The sequence below is a fragment of the Nyctereutes procyonoides genome, unplaced genomic scaffold, assembly GCF_905146905.1.
Source record: "Nyctereutes procyonoides isolate TBG_1078 unplaced genomic scaffold, NYPRO_anot_genome, whole genome shotgun sequence".
Classification (NCBI taxonomy): Eukaryota; Metazoa; Chordata; class Mammalia; order Carnivora; family Canidae; genus Nyctereutes; species Nyctereutes procyonoides.
In genome coordinates, this window is record NW_026575037.1 from 16,877,829 (window position 1) to 16,897,537 (window position 19,709).

Here is a 19,709-nt window from a genome sequence, read left to right on the forward strand (position 1 = left end):
AGTAAATGACTCAAAAGCACCAAAATTATTTTCAGATAATCTCTTATTTGGAGAAGAGTAGTCCTTAAAACAAGAGTGGTAGTGACCAATGGTAAAGAAAAGCATATGATATAGGCCACCAGCAGGTTGTTAAATTTCCCTTTATTTATTTATTTTTTAAGGTTTTATTTATTTATTCATGAGAGACAGAGAGAGAGAGAGAGAGAGAGAGAGAGAGAGAGAGAGAGAGAGGCAGAGGGAGAGAAGCAGGATCCCTGGGGGGGGATCCCGATGCGGGACTCAATCCCAGGTTCCCCAGATCATGACCCGAGCCAAAGGCAGATGCTCAATGACTGAGTCACCCAGGCCCCAAATTTCCTTTTCAATACCCTTTCACTTTTCCCCTCTTAAATTATTAACAGTGGGGACAAGTATATCTATTTCTGTTCATATGTTCCCCAATGTATTATAGAAAGAGAGAGATTCCATCAGACCAAAAGGTATATCTATTGGGCAAAGCAGTTTTCATGATGGCTGAACCTTTGTAATCCTCCTAGTAAACAAAACAAACAAACAAAGTCCCAATACTATAATAGTCCTATGCTTTAGATGAAATATATAATTATACAGAGAGATTTTAAAAAGTCTATTTCAAAAATCAGAGAAGAGCTATTAGAAAATCTCTACCATCTACCTAACCTATTCTTTCTTGAAAGGGGTCGGACACCTCAGTAAATTTTTTTCTCTACCATCTATCTAACCTACTCTTTCTTGAAAGGGAGATATCCCAGTAAATTTTTTCTTTAAGTATAAAACAGATAATTTCTGAGCAAACCTAGCTTAGATAGTATTTCTCTTACCGGAAGAGAAGGTACATCCAAAAGGAGGAACTGGGACTCCTGTTTCTCCATAAGAAGTGTGCTCATCATTACAGTTGCACTGATAACCAGTTAGAAGGGACTGTAGAGGGTACTGTGAAGACCATCCTGAAAAGTAAGACACAATTCTTTATAAAATTGCAATGTATCATCACATTTCAATACTTTTAACAAGTGCAGAGGTAAACATTTGTTTTTAAAAAGCTTTATATACTCTATATATAGATCCACTCACTCCCCAGGGTCCTCTGTAATACAGTTTCTGGTATTTTCCTAAGGGGTCTAAGGTAGAAATGAAAGCACTCTCAACTTCTGACGAGGTACAGCTTTGGGCTTACCATCTTAAATGGAGACTCTTGCTGGTACACTGAAGATAAGCAGCAAATGGCCTTTGAATGTTAGAAAAGATCTTACCCCTTCTATACCCTTTGGTGACAACTACAAAACACAACAATGAGGAATACAACCATGAAAGTTGTCATTCTCTTCAATTAAAATCTTGTTTCCAGAGTTTCTAAATCAACATTACTGCCAACTCTTTAATTACCTGCAACATCATACATAATCCAATGGTAAAGGAGTTAAAGGAAATTATGCAAATTTGCCTATCTACTAACATAATCACAAGCAAATCCTAATTTTGCTTCTTTTTTCCAGCACTGAAATTCTAGGATTCGAAAATGTTAACAAGTCATAGTATCTTAAACTATATTAGAGCAATTTTAAAGTGAAGCACTATGTACCTACCCCTAGCATTCAATCAGTTATGCCCTGGCTAGTGGTAGGGTCAGGGAATTCTTTAGAGGAAGTGAAATCAAATGTGTTGAGAGATGAGTAAGTTTTCACTGAATATACAAGAGAGAAGAAGAAATTCAGGATGGAGGGAGCATTTATTCTGTTTGGGTCAAAGATCTAATGAGCACTATGGTCCTAAAGAAATTGTAAGCAATCTTCAAAGATTTTTTTTTTTTTTACCATTTGGAAGTTTTATTATTTAGATATGCAGGTGAACACATTTTAAACATATAAAAGAAAGAATAAATGGTTACTGAGAACCAAATGTTTATTAAGCATCAGAGGAAACAATAAAGTTAAAACCTATTGAAAGCTGTCCAAATAATTAACAAACTCATATTTTAGGGTACTTTCAATTCTCACTTTTCATCAAAAATACTCTTTGGAGAATACATCTTATAGTCTGACATAACCTCAAGCAAATCTAGCTTTGATGTTCCTAGGGATAACCTGAAGGAATCACTACAAAAGAGGCAAAGAATACAATCCAGATTTAGTAATCATTCCTGCAGGTATTACCCTCAAGGTCAGGTATCAGTGTAAAAAAGCTATTAAAAGACCACTAAAGAAAGAATACAATAGTTATGTTGTAGAGTTCACAAATATCCATCTACAGGATGAATTTTAAAATAAAAAACCTCTGTTCTAAAGTTATGTGTATATATATATATATATATATATATATATATATATACACTTGTGGTTTTGAATTAAAAAAAATAACAATCTCATGATTATAACATACAAATTCAAGAGGACCAAATCTTGAACAATTTAGAGGGAACCAGTTAGAAGGGACTGTTGAGGGTACTGTGAAGACCATCCTAAATTAAGACACAATTCTTTATAGAATTCCAATGTATCATCACATTTCAATACTTTTAACAAGTGCAGAGGTAAATATTTGTTTTTAAAAGCTTTATATACTTTATCTAGATCCACTTACTACTCAGGGTCCTCTGTAATACAGTTTTTGGTATTTTCCCAAGGGGCCTAAGGTAGAAATGAAAGAGCACTCTCAACATGTTCATACATGATAAGCTCTAGAAACCTAATTCTTTGCAAATCAACAGTGACTCCTTGAAGTTAAACTCTACCTCACTGCCTAAGACTAAAAACCAAACACCAACTAATGGCCTAACATGGCTTAGTAACTTGTCCCTATCTCCCCCTCCATTTCTGCACTTCCTACAACACAAAATTGTGGACCAGTCTCTTAAGCAACTTTTGGATCCTTACTGCGCTATGCTGTTTCCAACATGAACATGTAATGCTTTCCCCCATAGCACTCATTTAGGAAATACCTATTCTTTCCTCAATGTACAATTTAAGCCTCTGGATTACATGGGATTTCAGAGTACCCAAGGACATAAGTTCTCAGAGAATCAGTTGATATATGCACATCTCTAGAACTGGTCTGAGAAGGTTGAGGCTCTTTTTCCTCCTCTCCCTTCATCACAGCATGTCTTCCACTTTTCAAAAGAAAGGCATTTCCATGCCCCAATCTTACACTTGTGTTGATCCAAGGTACAAAAACTTCTGGGACTCCAACTAAGAGACAATAATTCCTTTAACAAAGGCCAGATCCATCTCTTTAAAAGATATACCTCCAATAAAATTTTACTTTTTGCTTCATAATCATTTATCAAAATTAAGTCTGTATTGTTTTGATCATTTGTACACTAATAAATGTAACAACTCAACTCAGAGTCATATGACTACAGAAAATATCGAGTATGTTTTTTTTTTCAGGGAGTATGACAGCATGATCAATAAAAGAACTTTTCAAGCTTAGAATCAAATTACATCAGGATAAATTCTGTGGGAAAAATAAAGTGGAAATAAACCAAGGGGAAAAAGCAGCAATAGTTGACCCTCAAACACAGGTTTGAACTGTGCAAGTCCACAAATGTGAATTTTTTTCCCACAAATATAGTACTGTAAATGTATTTTGGTTATGATGTTCTTAGTAACATTTTCTTTTCTCTAGCTTTATTGTAAGAATACAGTATACAATATGTATAACATAAGAAGTATGTGTTAACTATGTTACTGTTAAGGCTTCCTTTCAGTCAACAGGAGGCTATTGGTAAAGCTTTGGGGGAAGTCAAAGTCATAGGTGGATTTTTGACTGTGGTGTTTGGGGACTCTAACTCCCATGCTGCTCAAGGTTCAACTGTACATAGAAAATCTGGCAGTTAAAGAGTTTGTTCATATTTTTAAAAAAATAATTGATGTGATCATCAAATCACTACAGTATTTATATCTTATTAGATACATTTTAAGTGACATAGTGTTTTTATTTTAAAATTTCAGTAAGTTTAAACCTATGATAAAAACTTCTAGATAATAACTTAAAAATACATAGAACAGTAATCAGATTTCCACTTTAGAAAGCTTGTTGGCAGCATTGTGGAGAATAAACTGGAGAGAGGGAAACTAAGAGGCCATTTGGGAACCTTGTTATAATACAGACAAGAATTAGGGCCCAACCTAGGGAAATGGAATGGTAAGCGTAGAACAGATCCAAGTTATAGTGACGAGGCAAAATCAGTGAGAATAGAAAGAAGATAGATTCAAGAGATTTTAAGGGAGCTTTCTGCATTTTGAGGAAAACAGAGGAATTTTGATTGACTCAGACTTCTGGCTGGGAAGATTAGTTAAAATAATGGGACCACTCCCTAAAGGAGGTAATACAGCAAGTTTGGGGGAAAAGTGAGTTCAGTTTTGAGTACTTGAATTTTTAGTTGAGTTTGAGATGTTGGTGGGACTGACCTGCTGGGTGAAGATACGCATGCATTTTTTACAGGAATGGATGTGAAGTATAGGGAATGGAAGGTTGCCAAGTGGTAGTGGAAGAAGCCCTGGTTGTGGCTCATCCATGGTAAGTAGGTGGAAGGAGGGGGGAAAAAGAGGGCCTAGAATGGAACAACAACAACACGGAAGGGGAAAGAAGAGGGTCCTGTAGGTTCAGTGTATAATATAGAACAATGAATGAATTTCAATGTCTGACACATAACAATAAATTGAGTACTTGTGAATGAGAGAGAGACGGGAGGTAGACTGGAGAATATGTTACAAAATAGAGGCACAGTATATAAGTAGCTCGTCCCAGGTCTCACAGGTGATAAGAATGGGAGCTGGAATTAAAACTCTGGCAGCTCTTAACCACTGGGCTTGGAGAAGACACGGAGCATGGAGAAGATACTCAAGCAAGGTCTCAGGAGAGTCCAAAAGAGGGGGCATTTAGAGTATAATCAGAAAGACTATCCAAGAGGGAAGTAGGTAAGGATGGTATGAAGTTCAGACTGGGGGCAGGAAGTTGTGGGGCTACTCCTCGGTCTACTTCTCAATATCCTTTCCCTAGACCTTTGCCTTACTATACAAAGTCCCCTTCTCAGATTCTTTTCTTTTTGCTTTCCACATGGTTTGGGAGTGGGGGTGGGTGGGGGGTTGGGGAAGAAGGCCTAGTCCATTTCTAAACGAATGAGATTTCGTCCTATCCAACTTTTACTCTGAATAAATAGTTAACTTCCCTCCTTAGAAACTTACCAAGAACGTTTTCAGGTCCATGACTCCCAAACCTATAAGCTCAAAATCCCCACTCGCGACGTTTTAAGCGACGGAGTCTCGAGAACGGCAGCGAGGAACTCGGATTTCCAACATGCCGCGGAAATATCCCCCCCCCCCAAGCTATACCGTTACAGCGAGAAGCAAACAAAACATTTTGATCTCACTCCTGTAAACAGCCATACAGATCCCCTTGGCATTGGAGGAAAAAAAAAAAAAAAAGAAAAAAAGAAAAAGAAACAAACAAGCAAAAAAAAAAAAAAAAAAACCACTTGGAATAATCTATTTTTTCATCTATTACCCGTGGTCACCTCTGGGGGGATGTGGTTACGGGCATTTTTTCACTCTGGAATTTCGTATTTTTACGCACATGCAGTAATGGGGGGGGGGGGTTGAAACTTTTTTTTTTTTTTTTTTTTTTTTGACCATGCTGGAAGCAGATGTCGTCCTTCCCTGCCTGGAACCAGCTCCCTAATAGCGGATCACACTCGCTCGCCGTCTACCGCCAACAGCAGGGCGAGCTCTCTCTCTCTCTCTCTCTCTCTCTCTCTCAAGTCCTACAACCAACGAACCGGGGCAGCACCGAGTCAACAAACCAAACGGGGAATACAGGTCCCGACGGTCGCACAGGGCCGTGGAGCCGCTCACGTCCAGATGCGCCCCGAGGGCACGCGTCTTTGCAGTTTTAAGGCGCGACAGACACAGAAGCCTCGTTAAAGGAAGGCCAGGTCCATCCGACTCTTCCTCCCTCCGTCAGCCCACGTTTTAGCGGTTTTAAAAATCCCGATTGCGATCACAAAGTATCCCAAGGGCAAGAAAGCGCAGCTCCCTCCTGCAGCCGTCGCGAACGCGAACTCACGCCGGCGGCGGGGAGAGGTCGGCCGCGCTCGGTCCGCCGCGTTGCTCGGGGGAGGTGAAGCCCGCCAGCGACAAGAAGCGGTTAGGGCCGTTACTCACCATTTCTCGGGACGCCGAACTGGGGCTGGCGGAGCACCGAATTAAAGAGCATCTGGGCCAGAGGAAAAGGCTCAACTGACAGAAAAGCCGTGGAAATGCCCCCAGGTTGAGCAGAAAGCGTAGCTCGCGCCCCTCGCAACACGACTAGTTATTGCCTCCAACTCCCGCCACTGTAAGCCCCGGCCACCAAACTCCCCGCCAAACTGACGTCACGCCCTCTGATTGGCTCCCGCGGCGGCGTCCGGGCGCCGCCGAGTCACTTCCCCCCTCCAATCCCCGCCTCCTTTTCTCCGAGCCGCGGGAACCCAGAGTGGAGGAGCTCCCTGAGCGCCTGCGCGGGGGGCCGCCGAGGCGCTGGCGAACGGCGGGGAGACCAGGGCGCATGCGTAACAGGGCTTGACAGAGCGCGGAGGAAAAATCCGCGAGAAGGTGGTGGAAGAAGATGGCGGTGCTGGGGCAGAGTTTGCGATCTTTTTAACATAGGCTAGTCGGGGGACTATTCGGGTCATGGCGTCAAACTCAACTAAGTCTTTCCTGGCAGATGCCGGCTACGGCGAACAGGAGCTGGATGCTAACTCTGCCCTTATGGAATTAGACAAAGGTATTCGAAAGAGCGGGCTGAGCGGGTGAGACGGGCGTGGGGGGCAGTGGCGCCACCAGGCGGTGGCAGCCGCCGGCCTGGCGCATGCGCGTAGCGCCCCTGGGCGGGGGCGAGGGCATTCGCTGCTCTGGGAGGTTGCAGGAAAATTGCGGCGTCGCTGGTTTGGCTCTGCACCAGCTGAACAAGTAGTGAGCTCCAGTGATGGGCCCGATGTGACCACTGGAGGGCACAGTCCCCCGATTTTCCAAGCTTTTTTTTTTTTTTTTTTTTTTTTAAATGCCACATTTAAACTGTGAAATTATTTTTCAGGTACGTTCAGTTGAGACCAGGTCTTCACTAAGAGTGCGGAATAGTAATCTTGCAGCCACTTTATAACGATGTGTTTTTTTTTTTTTTAATTTCTGTATCTCTTACCTACGGGGTACTAGGTAGATTAAATACGACCAAGAAAAATCCGAAAAGCATAGCTCCTCTTTCTGCAAATTCCACGAGTTTTATTTTCCTTTGGGAGGAGGGGTTAGGGATGGGAGGCCTGGTTGGTGTAATGGAAGGAGCTTTGGAGTTAGGCGGAGTCGAATTCCAGTGCCATCAGTGTTAATATCATGGACAGGTCACCTAACTTCACCTAACCTCGATGTTTTTGTCTGCAAAGTGGGTCTAGTACCATCGAGCTGGCAACACTGTTGTAAGTATTAAGTAATAAAACTATGCAAGAGTAGTCTTTATCAAATGCTAAAGGAATATGCCTTTTAGGTACAGCTATGGGAGACCAAGGCAAGTATTTGACAGTAAAGAACTCAAGTATTAAGCCTTTGTTTCAGTGATTTTTATTGAATGGGGGAAACAGATTTTGTCGAATTCTTCATTAATAACCATAGCCAGTATTATATGTTGAGAATTGGGACTACTGATTAGAAGGATCTTTAAGTCCACGTTGAGCCAGTTCCCAGCTCTGACTTGGGCACTCAACTTTTTTGGGATTCCGTTTTTTTTTTTCTTTTTTAACCTGTAAACATTTTTAGTGGGTAGATCTAGATAAGTGTTTCTCAGACTTTTTAAAAAGCTTTCAACTCCTTTTAGATCAGCATAAAAATGTTACAGCGCTCCAGTGAGATATTCCTTTGGTTGTGTCACAGTATCTTTAGTGCATCCCCATCTGTCAAGAAAATGATGTTGAACTTGACTTTCTTTTACCAAAGCTGTAGGGCTTGTCCCCCATGAAATAAAAAAATTATAAGATTAAATGTGTTTTTTAAACACTACATAACCCTTTCCTTTCCATTCTGGAAATTTCTTCCTTATTCCCCAGTGAGAGTCGCAGGTCCAGTTATCTAATAACCCCAACAAATCTAAAGACATTTTCTACCACTCTGGTCCAGGTGGGCTCCTTTCATAATGACACTAACTAAGGCTGATTGTAGAGCAGAGATTAGGATCCGGTTCTGAGAAATGAGAAAATCTAGAATTACTTCCTTAAAATTTGCCATTGTGTTAAGAAAAAACAATACAGGTTTTGCTTCTTGGAAGTTGAAATAGGAGTGTTTCAGATCTATAAGACATAAATGGATGACTGTCATTTAACTATATACTAGCTGTCAGTCCTAAGTCTTAAGTAAGCCTTCACGTTCAAGTCTCCCAGCAGTACCCCAGGTAAGTGTTTCCTAGATGAGTCTCAAGCTCAGAAAAATAATTTGAACAAGGTAAGGGCAATACTTTTGTTCTTTTTCACTTCACCATGCTATATGCCTTTTAAAACTGTGAAGAAATTAGATTACAGAAATAGCCAGCTTCATTAGAATATAGTTTAGTATTTTAACTATTGAGTCATTTCAGGCTTTATCTGTTAAAGTATTTGTTTTATGATCTGAAGGTCATAGGTTCAGAAGGCTACAAGTTGTGACTTTCTTTTAATTCTGAAACATGTTGACCAGAAATTCCCAAAGTGCATTCCAAGGAATACTGTTTCCTACGCCATAGCCTCTCTTCCTGTCCCTCCTTCCCTCCCTCCATCCCCCAACACATACAGACACATTCACACACCTGACTTATTTCATCAGGGTTTGTACTAGGGGAACAGAAACAAAACAAAGCCCCTGACTCTAGAATTTATCTTTTGGACAGAGGAAATAGGCAATAAGCAAATATAGTAAGCATATATTGTGACAAGTAGTGATACTTAAAGAAAATGAAACTAATGAAGGGGGCTGGAGAAAACTGGGTGTGGGGTTGGGGTTGGTTGGTTATTTTATATAGTATAGTCAGAGAAAGCCCTCATTGGTCAAATAGTGGAACAGCAAGTACGAAGGCTCTGAGGTTGGAACCTGTTTTGCATGCTGTTTCTGGAGCAGCATGATAGCCATGGAGGATAAAAACATAACCAGAAGCTAGTTCATGTAGAGTAATATAAGCCATTGAAAAGACTGGCTTAAAAAAAAAAAAAAAAAAAAAGAAAGAAAAGACTGGCTTTAATTCTAAGTGAGTTAGAAAACTATGGGGGATTTTCAACAGATGGGTGGCATGTCTGACTTAATTTTAAGAAGGACCAGTTTTGCTGCTGGGGGAGGTCCAGAGATGGAAGTAGGGAAACAAGTGAGGAGGCAATCGTAACAGTCTAGAGGAAAAAAATAGTGGCTTGGGCCAGGGTGGTTTCAATGAAGGTGTGTGAAATGCTGAGATTCTGGACATATTTTGAAGGTAGAGCCAACAGGATTGGCAAGTGAATTTGAGAGACTTGATTTGCTAATGAATGATGAGAATGTGGAAATTAGTGGTCAGGAAAACCTAGAGGTTTTTGGTCCGATCTACTAGACGTGTGTATTGCCATTTATTGAGTGAATGAAAGCGTTACCAGTTTGGGACTGCTAAATTTGAAGTGTCTCTTAGTTATCCAAATGGAGGTGTTGAATAGGCGGTTAGGTGTATAGATGTGACGCTTGAACTCCATTATAAAGAAACATCTGTGGCACTAGTGTCCTAAGATACACACTTGGGAAATGTCATTTATAAACTGTTGCACTTGGTTCTGAGCCTTTCAAGCAAGCATGGCAGCAAGCTATTTGTTTCTGATCTCTAGGAATAAATGGATTCTGTTTTGAAGCTGAGTCAGGTCTATTCCTTTGGGATGTAGTTAGCAATACAAGAAAATAATCATTTGATAGCCATTCATTCACCCAGCAGATATTTACGGATCACCTACATTGTGTTAGTCACTGTACTCAGACTTGGGGCTATGCTAGTGAACAGTACGGCTTTAAGAAGGAAACAACTACATGAAATAGGGCCTCGTTGGTCAGGACAAGAAGTTTGGATTTTAGGCCAAGTGCATTGAGAAGACATTACAAGTTTTTAAACAGGACTGACCCAGTTTGGTTAACATTTTTAGAGATCACTCTAGCTGCTATGTAGCAGTCTTTCTGCCCCTTTTTTAGAGTTTTAAGCTGATAACCATGCTGAATTTCTGTGGAGACTAATCAAGTACAACTTGTATTTGTCTGACACATTTCTTAATATGGATAAGAATTAATGTAGCATTATAAAGGACATAGCTCACATAAATTACTGTAATCAGTATAACTTTCTCACTAATATAACTTCTGCATAGTCTGAACTGACCGAAGGTATCCCGATGATTTAGAAAAACCTATGCAAGATCTTCACCTTGAGTGAAAAGGAGAGTCTGCTTTAAATGATATCACTCAGCCTGATTCCTGTGAGGTTGGCCTTGAAAGGATGAAGTGAAAGAGCAACAGGAAAGGGAGTGGTTACCTTTCTTGCAGCTGGGCTATGGGAAAGGAAGAAATACAGGAGATGGAGTTGCTCCTTGAGGTGTTGAACTTACTACTGCATGAAAAATTTGATGGGATGTTGAATGAAAATTTTAAATATGAAATTGAAGATAGATATATATCAGGACAACTATTTATATTCCCTTATTCACCCCTTAGAGGCTATCCCCTCATTTATATTCAAAACGTGAATCTCAGACCATGAATTCAGAGACCACAGATACTGTTACACAATCTATATTGGCACAGATGTAGTTGATGTCATTGATAAACAAATAGGCTTTAAAAGTATCTCCATATTCCTTACAAAAAGAGAGGCCTCTGCGGTGAGATCTGTACGGGTGACTAATTCAATGCCATAGCTGATTGATTCAGAAGTGAACATATGACCCACACTGAGTCAATCAAATTCTCTCTCGAGAATTTGTACCACCAGACCATATTTAGTTTGACAGGGTCAAGAAGCGGACCTGTAAGGTCATGTGGAATTGAGAGCCTTAACATCTCAACTCTTGATTGGTGATCACTTGATTGGGTCATGAAGTATTCCAAAAACCCAAGGCCTTTTTTCAATTCTTACTTAAATCTATAGACTCATTTTTATATATGGTTAAGAGCTACTGTCTTGTAACTTACAAAATGAGTTAAAAATTCCTAAAAGTGAATGTTCATAAATTAGTTCATGATTCTAAATCAGTATTCTGTGTGCATGCTATTCAGTATTGCATACATTCTGCCATGTACAATTACAGACAATTTATTAAATTTGGGTGAAGGGTGTTTTATTGTCATCAGATGAGCTACCATTTCAGTTTTTTCTATTCCTGCTTTTTAAATAGAATTTACTGAGACTTGCTGTTAGCGATTTATTAATCTATGGGTTGTTAGCTTACCTTATAATGTGTGGTGCATATTTGTGTTGGTATTTTTATTTTTTTGCTCTTACCCCTATTTTTAAAGAATACACTTTAAGATACATATGTGTGTTATGGCTCCGTTTTGAATCATCCTGACTCCTTAGCTGAAGCAAACGTATATAACAAACTCCTAAAATGTGCTTGTAAGGTAATGTCTGTTAGCAGTGTTCTTTGTAGTGTGTGTTAGTCATGTTGGTGGTCACTTAGCATCTTGTGATCACTCCTGTGCTTGAGGAACAACCCACACAATGAATCCCGCCTCACGAGGGTGGAAGCAAAAACTCACCTTCCTAGCTTCCCTTGCAAGAGCGCAGGATATGGACTTGGCCCTACCAATCAGAAAAACCTCCTCTGGGCTCTGAGATATAGGATTTAGCAATGCAAGAGGCATGGTTGGAGAGCATACTCAGTTCTGTACCCTGGCAGCGACGGTGGCTGCAGTGCTCCTAGGGGACAGGAGCAGCAGCAATGGCTAAAGGCTCCTGGATGTCAGCAGAGCTGATTGTAGCATCTGGTATTTCCTAGCAACAAGACCTCTCCTCATCTAATCAGTCTGGCAGTGTAGTATTAGGTGTTCTGAGATGCTTGGCCTTGAAACTGTTGGTTAGGTTTTTAAGAAACTCATGTTGTGCCTCATCAGCCTGTTAACTTGTGTTGCTTGGAGCTAAGAACTCTGGCTGATAGCATGCTACCTAGAAATGTGTGTTGTTTTGAAAACTTGAATACTGTAGGTAACAATCCCGAAGTTTACCATCATTTATATTGTTCTTCAGTTCCCTAGAATTTGTCTTTTCTCAGAATCATACCACTCTAAAATCATAATTTAAATAGCCCTTTTAAAATCTTAAGCTCTGTTCTCGTTAGTTACTTGCTCAAGATGTATTTTAGCATAATAGGTTAGAACCATAGGTTCTGGAGCCAGATTGCCAGGATTTGTTTTTTTTGTTTTGTTTTGTTTTGTTTTGTTTTTTTAGATTGCCAGGATTTGAATCCCATGTCTGCCATTTATTAGCTGTTGTTCCTTAGGAAAGTTGAGTAACCAGCCTTTGCCTGTGTCATCTTTAAAAGGGGGATAATAATAGTACTTCTATGATTGTAGTGAGAGTTTAATTCATGTAAAAGTGCTTAGCACAGAATAAGCACATAATACCATCACCATCATGGAGGCTAACTGCTATCTTGATCGCTCTTTTTTTTTTTTTTAAGATTTTATTTATTTATTCATGAGGGACATAGAAGAGAGGCAGAGACGTAGGCAGAGAGAGAGAAGCAGGCTCCCTGCGGAGAGCCTAATGCAGGTGCTCCATTTTATTAGCTTCATTAACTTTCTTACCAATACGTTATTTTTTATTTATTTTTTAAAAAGATTTTATTTATTTATTTATTTGAGAGAGCACAAGCGGGGCAAGGAGCAGAGGGAAAAGCAGACTCCCCACTGAGCAGGGAGGCTGACGAAGTCTGATCCCAGGATCAAGACCTGGGTCATAAGCAGACACTTAACCACCTGAACCACCCAGGGGCCCCTTTACCAGCACTTTAAAATCTCATCCAAGATTCTCTTCTAGTTATGTGTGCCCAAAAGCAGCCAAAAATTGCTAGAGAAAGATAGTAAGCTATATGACCATTATCAGAAATGATATCAGACCCAAACGGGCCTTCAACACAGGCCTGCAATACTACTATATGCAATACTACTGTAGTGTTTCTTTGGTCAAGACTCTCACCTTCTTAGTGATATTGCAGATCTTTAAAATGTTCAAAAGCAGACATTCTGGGTTTTATATGAAATCTCATTTCATTTTTAAAATTTGACAATGAGGGGCAGCTGGGTGACTCAGTCGGTTAAATGTCTGCCTTTGGCTCAGGTCATGATCCCAGGGTCCTGATATTGAGTCCCACATCCTGTTCCTTGCTCAGAGGGGGAGCCTGCTTATCCCTTCCTCTGCCTCTCCACCCCTTCCTCGTGTGCACGCGTGTGCTCCCTCTCTTGCTCTGTCTCAAATAAATAAAATTTTTTTTAAAAAATAAAATTTGACAATGAATTCAAAACCTTAAAAAAATATTATCTATCAGATAAAATTTTTCTGAGGGTTAGATTCAGCAACTTAACTAGTTTTCTAACTCCAGTATAGGCAGGGCAGTTAAATAAGATGGAAGTGGTGGAGGATAGCTTGAGGATCTAAATTCCTACCTTCTCAAAGTAGCTAAACAGATACCTGGGCCCCAACCTCAGATTTGGTAGGTTTGGAGTAGAACTCTGGGACAGGTATTTTTGAAAAGTTTTACAAATGTTTTTGATGCTGATCCACTAGCTTCACAAAATGATCTGCACATGTTAAGTGCTAAATAAGTCTAGAATAATGAATTTCACTGCAGCCAAGTGAAGTTTGAATGAATAAGCAATTGACAGACAACCTGTTTTAGTTCTCCCAGTCTACCTGCATGTTGCAGCTGAATTAAGCACTGTTTAATTCCAGGCATGGAAAAGAAAGAGAACTCTGTTTCTTTGGTGGGAGAATACAAAGAAAGGGGTAGAAACAGAAATCACATCCCTCCACCTTAATCTTGTTTTACACTAACATTCTCCCAATCATTGATTTTATGATCAGGGCATTATTCCTTAGGTTGGTTGTAACTAGCAACAGAAGTAAAGTTAAATAGTCCCTCTTGGAACAAGATCTGATTGTGCTGAGTACCTGTTTTCAGGTGCTTGGTTTATTCTGGAATTGAAATTGGCCCAGAGCAAGCAAGATGGGTACCATACTGCCCCAGCCTAGGATTATTGTTTGTTTTTGTTTTTGTTTTAGGATTATTGTTAAATCCTAAATCTTAATGCATTTCTCTCTTCACTTGAACCTTAGCTTGAGACTCTCAGAGCCAGCCTTCCTTATTTCCTTTTTCCTAAAGCTCTTACATCAGAAAATAAGAAATTTACTATTCTTTAAACTTACTTGTTCTGACTGGCCCTGTTACAAGGATGAGGGTCTATTTTATTTTAAGGAAGTAAAATTTGACAGTATTAGAGAAATCAAAACATTTCTCTGGCCAGATTCAAAATTATCGGTAGATTTTAAATCATCATATTTAAACAAATGGATGCCGTCTGTGGTTCTGTTTTTTAAGGGAAAGTAAAGCATCATATTCTGTCCTCTACATGGGCTGCCTCCTACTTTACCTTTTCCATCCCAACCAAGATTAATTCCTTACAAACAGAACTTTACTCCCTTGTGCGTCACTCAACTATTGGCAGAAAAAAGAGGAGGGAAAAAGTCCAAGTTACTTGAATTGTCGGAACAGATTCCTGCAGCACACGTAGATGAACACATTGGTTCCTTCTCTGTCCTCTCACCTCCATCCTCAGACTCGGCCCTTCCTCTTCTCCCTTTCCCGTTTGTCCTTATGCCCCATATGTGTCCCTTGACCCCTTTGTCAAGTTAGGCCTTTAGAAAAGCTTTTAAGGGTATATGAACTACTGCCAGTTACCTAGAGCATTTCCATTGGCACTGTGTGTGGCTGGAAGATGACTCCCAAGAGTTTTAGTGGCAGTTCTTCCATCTGTGGAGGTTGAAGGATAGGGAAAGAAGGGAGCAGGCAAAGAAGGGATATGTTCTAGATATCTCAATTACAAACTTGAAGTAATTTTGAATTAATTTTCCCATAGTTACTTTAATGATAAGTGGTTATTGGATTCTGGAACATGAGTGCTGATGGTGCTTTTTTTTTTTTTTCCTATGAGGAAATATATTCCAAGTACCAAATAATCAAAATGAGTGCATTTATAGAACGCAAACCGTTAGTCAGTTGTAGAAGTTGCTTGTGCAGATTTACTTGTGGTTGGCTTTTATTTATTTATTTATTTTTAAAGATTTATTTATTTATTTATGATAGAGAGAGAGAGAGAGAGAGAGAATGGCAGAGACACAGGAGGAGGGAGAAGCAGGCTCCATGCTGGGAGCCCGATGTGGGACTCGATCCCGTGACTCCAGGATCGCGCCCTGGGCCAAAGGCAGGTGCTAAACCCCTGAGCCACCCGGGGATCCCCTGTGGTTGGCTTTTATATTGAAACATACTGACAATCAGTAGAGTCCTCAGACTAATACTTACTTTGTCATTTTTTAACAGTGAGCAGTTTATTGAGCAGAGATATCCTAGGGTACTTATTCTTGTATAAATATAGATAAAATTAGCATTTTAGAAATGCTAAAATACCAAAAGAAAATATTTGAAGCTGTTATTTTTGATACCATATCAAGATATTCATTTCTAAATGAGTATTTTTTAGGGATTGAACATTACCTTTTGGTTGTTTTTTTTTTTAATCAGATTTATTGAGGTATAATTTATGTATAGTAATACTCACCAAATGGATGAAGTCATGAAATCACTACCACATGTCAAGACATAGAATATTTCCTTCACTCCAAAAACTAACGCTGTACTTTGTAATTTTCTCTCTCTAGCTCCTGACAACCAGTGATCTGTTCTCTGTCTCAAAGTTTTGCTTTTTCTCAAATGTCTTATAAAATAGTCATACAGTATTATAGTATTTTGGGGGGTCTGACTTCTTTTACTTAGCTAGTGATTTTGAGATCTATTCTTGTTGCATGAATTAGCAATTATTTCCTTTTTATTGCTGAGTGATAATCCATTGTATGGATATACCACAATTTGTTTATTCATTCACCAGTTGGGGGACATTTTTTCCAGTTGGGGCTATTATGAATAACACTACTGTGAGCATTTGAATAGAGATCTTTGTTATGGACATATGTTCTCAATTCACTTAGATAAATATTTAGAAGTAGTATTGCTATACTTAGAGTAAGTATATGATTATCTTTATAAACACAGCCAGACTGTTTACCGAAGAATGGTATAGATTTGCATTCCTATCAGTAATATATGAGACTCACAGTTGCTCCATATCCTCATTAGCACTTGGTATTGTCAGTTTTAAAATTTTTTGCCATTCCATGGCACTCATGGGTGACTCATTAGTGGAGCGTCTGCCTTTGGCTCAGGTAATGATCCCAGGGTTCTGGGAGTGAGTGCCTCATACCTGTGTCTCTGTCTGTCTCTGCCTCTCTCTGTGTGTCATGAATAAATAAATAAAATCTTTAAAAGAAATTTTTTTTTGTTATTTTAGTATCTATGTAGTGATGTCTTCGTGTGGTTTTTAATTGACATTTCCTTGATGGCCAACAGTACTGAACATCTGTCAACTTGCATGAATTTGCCATTGATATTTCTTCTTTAATGAAATTTCTCTTCAAATCTGGCCCATTAAAAAAAATCAGGTTGTCATCTTATTGAGACATAAGGAGATGTCGTCCGTGGAGCCAACCCTATGGGGTAGAGGCCGGAGGTGCTGCTGATGAATTCACCCAAAGTAGAACAAAAGAGATAGTCGTTTATTGAATACACTGCAAGAGAGCAGCATGGCAGGACAGCAAAGGAGACTGAGGAGGTGGGGTAGGGTATGGGGGGTATTGAGGAGGCATGGGAACTATGGGATTTTCCTTTTTGGTACCTGTGCCTGGTCGTTAAGTAGCCCTTTGGTCAGCTAGGGCTTTTGGATATTTTGAGATGGGTTACCTAATGGACCTGTGTGCAGCTCAGTGGTCGCTGTGGGCCCTTTTACCTTACTCAGTTTCCATTGCTCAAGCCTGTGGCTTAAAAGCGGCCTCCGCATTGTCCAAATATTTTCTTCTGGTGTCTGACTTGTTTTTTCATTCTCTTAACAGTATCTTTGAAAATGCAGAAGTTTTTAATGTTGATGGAGTTTATTTTATCCCTTTTTTATTTTATGATTTGTGCTGTTTGTGTTTTTTTTTTCTAAGAATACTTAACCCAAGCTCATAAAGATTCCTCTGTATTTTCTTTCTTTTTTTTTTAAGACTTTATTTATTTATTCATGAGAGACAGAGAGAGAGAAAGAGAGGGAAAGAGGCAGAAACACAGGCAGAGGGAGAAGCAGGCTCCATGCAGGGAGCCTGATGTGGGACTTGATCCCAGGACCCCAGGATCACACCCTGAGCCAAAGGCAAGTGCCAAACCGCCGAGCCACCCAGGGATCCCCTGTATTTTCTTTATATACTTTCTAATTTCAGCTTTTATGTTTAGGTCTGTGGTTCCTTTTTGAGTTAATTTTTTGTGTATAGTGCAAATTAAGGATTGAGGTTTTATTTATTTATTTTTGTTTATTGATTTCCACTTGTTCCAGAATAACTTGTTAAGAGTATCCTTTCCCCATCCAGTTATCTTAGCCCATTTTTTAGGTCATTGACTTGAGACCTTTCTTCTTCTTCTTTTTTTTTTTTAAAAGATTTATTTATTTATTTATTCATGATAGACACAGAAAGAGAGACAGAGAGAGAGAGGCAGAGACACAGGCAGAGGGAGAAGCAGGCTCCATGCCAGGAGCCCGACGCGGGACTTGATCCCGGGACTCCAGGATCGCGTCCTGGGCCAAAGGCAGGTGCCAAACCGCTGAGCCACCCAGGGATCCCCGAGACCTTTCTTCTTTCTAATATAAAGCATTTGATGTTGGGGTGCCTGGGTGACTCAGTGGTTGAGCATCTGCCTTCAGCTCAGGGCGCGATTCTGGGATCCTGGGATCAAGTCCCGCATTGGACTCCCCATGGGGAGCCTGGTTCTCCCTTAGCCTATGTCTCTGCCTCTCTCTCTGTCTCTCATGAATAAATAAATAAAATCTTTTTTTAAAAAAAGCATTTGATGTTATAAATGTTTCTTAAAGAACTACATTGGCTGTATCTCACAGATTGTGTTTTCATTTTCATTCAGTTCAAGAGATTTTTCTAATTTTCTTTTCACCTGTGGCTTGTTTATAAGTCGTTTAATTTCCAAATATCTGGGAATTTTCTAGATATTTTTCTGTTAACAGTTTCTTTTTTTTTTTTTCTTAAGATTTTATTTATTTATTCACGAGAGACACAGAGAGAGGCAGAGACACAGGCAGAAGGAAAAGCAGGCTCCTCACAGGGAGCCTGATGTGGGACTTGATCCCTGGACTGGGATCATGCTCTGAGGCAAAGGCAAACGCTCAACTGCTGAGCCACCCAGGCGTCCCTCTCTTAGTTTCTAATTTAATTCCATTGTGGTCAGAGAACATAACAAAGTATGGTTTTAGTTCCTTTAAATTTGCTGAGATTTATTTTATAGTCCCAAATATTATTTAAGATACTCAACTTTCTTTGAAAAAGACTTGTCTCCTTTTCATTATTTTATATTAAAGTGGGAGCTTACCAAATTACTATTTTATAGGCTCTTTTTATTTTTAAAAAGATCATAAGGTATGGTGGTACCTTACCTAATTATGGATGAATGTTATTTTACTGCAGAAATAATTTTACTGTGTAGTGCTGTGTTGGTATTTGCTATTTTTGTCTTGTAGCTACAGGTTTGTAAGCTGTTCTTCCGTTTCCATGCCTTTCATAGGTCTAAGATCTGGCAAACTTGGTGAACAGTGTGAAGCAGTCGTTCGCTTTCCCAGACTCTTTCAGAAATATCCATTCCCTATTCTCATCAATTCTGCATTCCTAAAGTTAGCAGATGTTTTCAGAGTTGGGTAAGTCTTTGTAAATCCTCAGTGTCCTAAAGTACTTTGTTCAGATTTCTTTCTTTAATGTTGTGGTCTTTATTGTTTTTGCCTTTTGGGACTTAAAACATGGTTAGTGGCCATTTTAGTGGATGTACATGGCAGTTTACAACACTTTTGTTATGAAATGTAATGGCATTTTAAGCAGAAATGAACTTAAAAGTCAGAGAGTACTTATTTCTTTGGGGAACAGGATAAATCAAATTAAGGTAATCTTTATATATGTATATTATTGCTATTTTGGAAGTATCTGTGGTTTGCACAGATTGTTTTGAAAAGTTCCTGATTTAATAACTTACAACACAAGATTACATGTTACTGGGAAGTGTCTGAAACATGAAAGCCCTGGATAAATACCTTTTGGGGTTTTTTCCTCCCTGCTAGTCCCTCTCCTGCATGCACTCATGTGTTTATACACACAGAGTCAGACTTGAAGGAGAAGAAATGTGTAGAATTAGCTTGAGAGAAGAGGAAGACCATCTGACCTTCTGGTCTTGGTCATAATATGATTGAGGAGATTTAATTCATCCCTAGGGCTTCTCTTTCTATCACTGCCATTTTGGTGTCTTGTAGCAGGGCTGCAGGCATTGCCAACTACTTATGCTTAGT

The 19,709-nt window shown here is 39.5% G+C and overlaps 2 protein-coding genes across 3 annotated transcripts in view; one reads left to right on the top strand and one right to left on the bottom strand.

The window, feature by feature from the left end:
* DTL (denticleless E3 ubiquitin protein ligase homolog) overlaps window positions 1–6,339 on the bottom strand; it is a 41,259-nt gene extending 34,920 nt beyond the window's left edge. For both annotated transcript variants that reach the window (XM_055319278.1, XM_055319279.1), the window contains exons 1-2: window positions 6,180–6,339; window positions 840–965 (exon numbers count right to left, since the gene is read on the bottom strand). In XM_055319278.1, the coding sequence (XP_055175253.1) occupies window positions 840–965; window positions 6,180–6,231 (178 nt within the window). In that variant the 5' untranslated portion in view covers window positions 6,232–6,339. The remainder of the gene's footprint in view (window positions 1–839; window positions 966–6,179) is intronic.
* A 236-nt stretch (window positions 6,340–6,575) lies between these two features.
* The window catches only part of INTS7 (integrator complex subunit 7), an 85,752-nt gene continuing 72,618 nt past the window's right edge, over window positions 6,576–19,709 (top strand). The window contains exons 1-2 of the mRNA XM_055319470.1: window positions 6,576–6,780; window positions 18,941–19,070. Of these exons, the coding sequence (XP_055175445.1) occupies window positions 6,687–6,780; window positions 18,941–19,070 (224 nt within the window). The 5' untranslated portion in view covers window positions 6,576–6,686. The remainder of the gene's footprint in view (window positions 6,781–18,940; window positions 19,071–19,709) is intronic.